The 4,513-nt window shown below is 37.2% G+C and overlaps 1 protein-coding gene and 1 long non-coding RNA gene across 2 annotated transcripts; one reads left to right on the top strand and one right to left on the bottom strand.

The window, feature by feature from the left end:
• Positions 1–203: 203 nt before the first annotated feature.
• On the bottom strand, positions 204–3,268 carry LOC111485029 (thiol protease aleurain-like). Its single transcript, XM_023131717.1, has 8 exons — positions 2,994–3,268; positions 2,756–2,877; positions 2,400–2,515; positions 1,741–1,814; positions 1,395–1,659; positions 1,166–1,297; positions 907–1,042; positions 204–517 (listed from the first exon to the last, which is right to left on the bottom strand). The coding sequence occupies exons 1-8, from the start codon at positions 3,179–3,181 to the stop codon at positions 480–482; spliced, it is 1,071 nt and encodes a 356-aa protein (XP_022987485.1). The 5' UTR covers positions 3,182–3,268; the 3' UTR covers positions 204–479.
• On the top strand, positions 1,821–2,227 carry LOC111485030. Its single transcript, XR_002718613.1, has 2 exons — positions 1,821–1,929; positions 2,101–2,227. It is a non-coding gene; the product is annotated as an uncharacterized LOC111485030 (long non-coding RNA).
• Positions 3,269–4,513: the final 1,245 nt, after the last annotated feature.

Here is a 4,513-nt window from a genome sequence, read left to right as displayed (position 1 = left end):
ATATATATATATATATATATATATATATATATATATATATATATATATATATATATATATATATATATATTTTGTCAATTAGGATGGAATTAATTGATCTAGAATAATTGAAACTATTTATTAAAAAAAAAAAAAAAAGACTATTTCATACCAATAGCTCCATTTCTCCCAAACCAAAGTCCATTCCAATCTCATACCCTAAATACCTCAAATAATTTAATTATAATTTTAATTTTATTGGAAGGTTCTAATATCTAGAGAATGGTACCATAGAGATCAAACTTGTCCCACCATCTCTGGCTATGCAAATTTACAAGATCTTCTCGATCTTACAACAACAACATTACTTTACAGTCTGCATTTAATGATATAAACTACAAGAATTGGAAGCTTTAACTTACACGTTCTGGCCACCATAGCCGTACCTTAATACCGCACTACCTTGCTTTCCCTGCAGCAAGCTTTGCCATTTCCGCACTCTATGCAACAATGGGGTATGAAGCACAAGTTGCAATACCTGAAACCCCAACCATCTTTATCAGTAGGAAGCCATGAAGAACACTTACGATGATAGTTTTATACTTGTTGAGCTTAAGGAGAGAGGGTTGAATATGTTTTGAATAGGTAACAACTCAAGCACACCGCTAGCGGATATTGTTCTATTTGGACTGTTACCGATGATATTAGAGTCAGTCACCAAACGGTGTGAGGCACTAGTTGGAATAGGGCTAGACTCTCTCCATGGTAAACACGTTTTAAAACCATGAAGCTAACAGCTAATACATAACGGGCTAAAATATGCAATATCTGTTAGTAGGGGTCTTGGGCTCTTACAGAATCTAAATCTATATGTGAGCTTTCCAATTGAACAAATTTTGTACTCAGTAGTGTATGAAGAAAACTTACCACACATGTTCTTGCCCAGCTCCATCTTGAAGTAGCCATGTTCACCCCATTTGTCTCCCCAGGAGTTCTTTATAAGCCAGTATGGGACACCATCTTCGACCCCATAACCGACCGCAAGCACGGCGTGGTTTACATCCTGCCAGTAAAACCAGAAGCTATCAGACATTATCTTATCATGTTACCATGCCACTGCAGGCTGAAGATGATGAACATTCATATCAGACATTTTTACAGAGCCAACAAATTAATTCATGTCAACCTGAGGAGTATTGCCGCATAATTCACTGGTGTAAACTCCCTTTGTATACAAGCGAAAATCGCGAGCCACCTCAAACGCTACGCTTACTGGTCGAACAAGACCAACTGCTTCCTTCAATTCATCTTCAGCGCCCTGCATATATCACCCCAACAATTAGAAAATGATCATGAAACGGATTTGGATGCTTCATTACAGCCGGGGGTTAAAGGAATTGGTCCTTGGCTCTTACTTGAGTGATGTTCACAGAATCAATGACTTGTACTGCAGCATTCCCGGCTACGAATTCGCATTTGCCGTCTTTTCCAGTGTAAGGATATGCTTCTTCGGTCTCAAGGCCACCATTGTACTTGATGTACTCAAAAGCTTGGGAAGGCAGTCCACCATTGCAGCCAAAGTTGTTAAAAGCACCTGCACAATCCACCAGCTGCTGCTCGGACAGGGAGATTCCCTTCCCAAATGCTTGTGCATAGGCCGCTTCTAGTGCTCCAGTAGTACTGCAAAAGCAAGAAAAAAATATTGTATGCATAATTACTGAGTAGCATTGAGCAATCTTATTCCTAGAAGATAAAGCTAACCTGAATGTCCAGCAAGAACCACATTGGCCTTGATCTTTAACAGGGCTGACTATGCCATTTTTTCTCCAGTCTTTCTGCATAAAGGGCGTATACAGGTTGTTAACAAAGTCTTGACATCACAAATTTGTTTGAATGAACATCACAGTTTCATCTGATCAATTGTATGACGTGAAATTAGAGTGTTCCATAGTATCTCATAATTCGACAAAAGGGGGCCTTGGAAGAGAACTTGATAAAGCGCTTACTTCTCATCAGGGATACCCTTTCATCAAGTAAACCCATCTTTTTCATTAATTGTAAGAGATTTTTTCAGAACCAAATTGTTGGTAGAAGTAGAACCAAGAATAAAAATTGTCTTAGATTCAAAAAGAATGGGAAATTTGCATATATAATAAACTGGTATTTAAAGTTTTCCCCTTCTTTTGTGCCCTCAGATGAAGAGAATAACATTATATGATACAGGACTTCTTGCTCTTCATCATGTTAAATCCCAAAAAAAAAAAAAGACCACAAAAGCTCAAAGATTCTGGTAAATTTAATTATATTGATCTTTTAACACGGTATAGATCAGTCAGACTAATGTTCAAACCTTTGGGTCAGAATTCTACTACTGTTAAAACTTTGGATTCAAGTTGTCGAGAGTATATGCAAGGATGTACCGATTCAGGAAGAACAACATCAGTAAGTTTGTGGCTGCCCTTTGTGGTAGCAGAGCACTCTTGAGGAGCTCCTAGCCTGTATTTCTTGAACTCCTCCCACGTCCAATCCGCAAATTCTGCAACAATTGGGAATACAAGCATTCAGCATCATTTTTTTTTTTTTTTTCGCCTTCCTAAACTAGTTATGCAAATCGAGATTCTTCTCGATGGCTCGATCAATCAGTAGAATCAGATACTCATCCAAATCAAAAAATTGCAAAAAATCAACTAATTTTTCACAGAACAAATAGAAAAGTTCTCATAAGCGTACAAATCAAGCGAACTACTTAAAATAAGAAGTCAATCATATGACTTACGATTAACACCAAGCTTGTAAGAAAGGCCTTTTCTATTAGTCGATTTTATCAGTTCCAAACTCTCCAAGAAAACTCTGAATCGGAGTTTCATCTCCTCCGCCGTCTCGTAGCTCTTCCCATACCTGAAACAATCCACTACTAGCCCCTCAGTACAAAAAAAATCCACCAAAACAACCAGATAGCGAGAGTAAAGAAAGCGAAACGATAATCAACCAATCACGGATACAATCGAACGAACCTGTGAGCGAATCGAGCGAATCGGAGAGCGTGAGGAGCTTGGCCGATGACTCGAACGACCTCCAACTCCAACTCACGAAGACGGTCAGAGACCATCTGAATTGGATTCGAATCATCGAAGACGGATCCGGAAACTGCACAGGAGAGCAGTAGAAGAACAGAGGAAACGGAGAACAGACGTGAAGCCATCGCTGTTGCAGATTCTTGCTCTCACTCTTCTTCTCTCCAGAGAGTGGGGAAAGAAGATCAAACCCAATCAGATATTTATACCGTGGAAATGTGATTGGAAATCTCAAAGCTTTTCATATATATATTTTATTATTATTATTACATTCCAATTTTTTTAAAATTAAATAAATAAAATTCAGAGCATAATTCATGTTTTATTTTTAATATTTAAATTATTTCAATATAGATTTTAAAAAATTATTTTTTAAATAATCAAAATTTATTTTTAAAAGTAATTAGAGAATAAATAATAAAAAATGATTATGAAATTAAATAAAAATAAAATAAATTGAAAAAAAATCTATATTTTAGAATTGAAAATAAATTGAGTTCTACCTTAATTTAATTTTTTTTTAAATCCAATTGAGATTTTTTAACCTTTTTAGATATAAGAAATAAAGATTTAATTGAAAATTTTAAAACTATAATAATTAAATTAGAAATAAATATAACTATAAATACTACAAAATTGAAACTAATTCTAAGGGGAATAAAATACGATTGGGACAAGCAAGGTCTATATGGAATAAATTTGAAAATTATTTAATTATTATTTTTAGTTAAAAAAAACTAATTAAAGACATAAATAATTGAGAAGGGGTAAATGAGTCAAAGGCGTGAGCTACTGGTGAAGAATCTACCCAATAATGTCATGCCACGTGTTAGATCGTTGGTTGGTCCCCACGAGTCTGTTTCAAGCTGGCGAGCTTGATGACGTGGACGAATTGTTTTCATGTTGTGTGTGGACTTATTTTACGATATTCTCCTTCCGATTTTTGGGATTTTTGACTATAAATAAACGCAGCGTGAACGTTATGTCTATTTCTTTTTTGGAATAAAGATTTTTTGTGTGAAAATATCTAGGGTTTGCATTTTCTTTTTTTTATTTAATTATTTTTATTAAAAAAAAAAACCAACTAATTTATTTATAATATCTAACTCGAGAGTTCGATTAAACTTGATTGTTCATTAGTTTGGGTTGAGTTGAATTTTTTAAAAATTAAAAATTTAAAATCCTGTCTGGTTCGTGGGTTAATATTTCTTTTGGTTGAATCAACCTAACCCACCTGAAAACTCGCTCATTCAGGAACGAAAAATGTGATTACTCTATCTACTGAGTTTGCTGGTCAGGTGAGTGAATGAGCTTCCCCCCCCCCCCCCCCCCCCCCCCCCCCCCCCCCCCCCCCCCCCCCCCCCCCCCCCCCCCCCCCCCCCCCCCCCCCCCCCCCCCCCCCCCCCCCCCCCCCCCCCCCCCCCCCCCCCCCCCCCCCCCCCCCCCCCCCCCCCCCCCCC

The sequence above is a fragment of the Cucurbita maxima genome, unplaced genomic scaffold (assembly GCF_002738345.1).
Source record: "Cucurbita maxima cultivar Rimu unplaced genomic scaffold, Cmax_1.0 Cma_Scf00010, whole genome shotgun sequence".
Taxonomy (NCBI): domain Eukaryota; kingdom Viridiplantae; phylum Streptophyta; class Magnoliopsida; order Cucurbitales; family Cucurbitaceae; genus Cucurbita; species Cucurbita maxima.
This window is presented reverse-complemented; position numbering and strand designations above follow the sequence as displayed.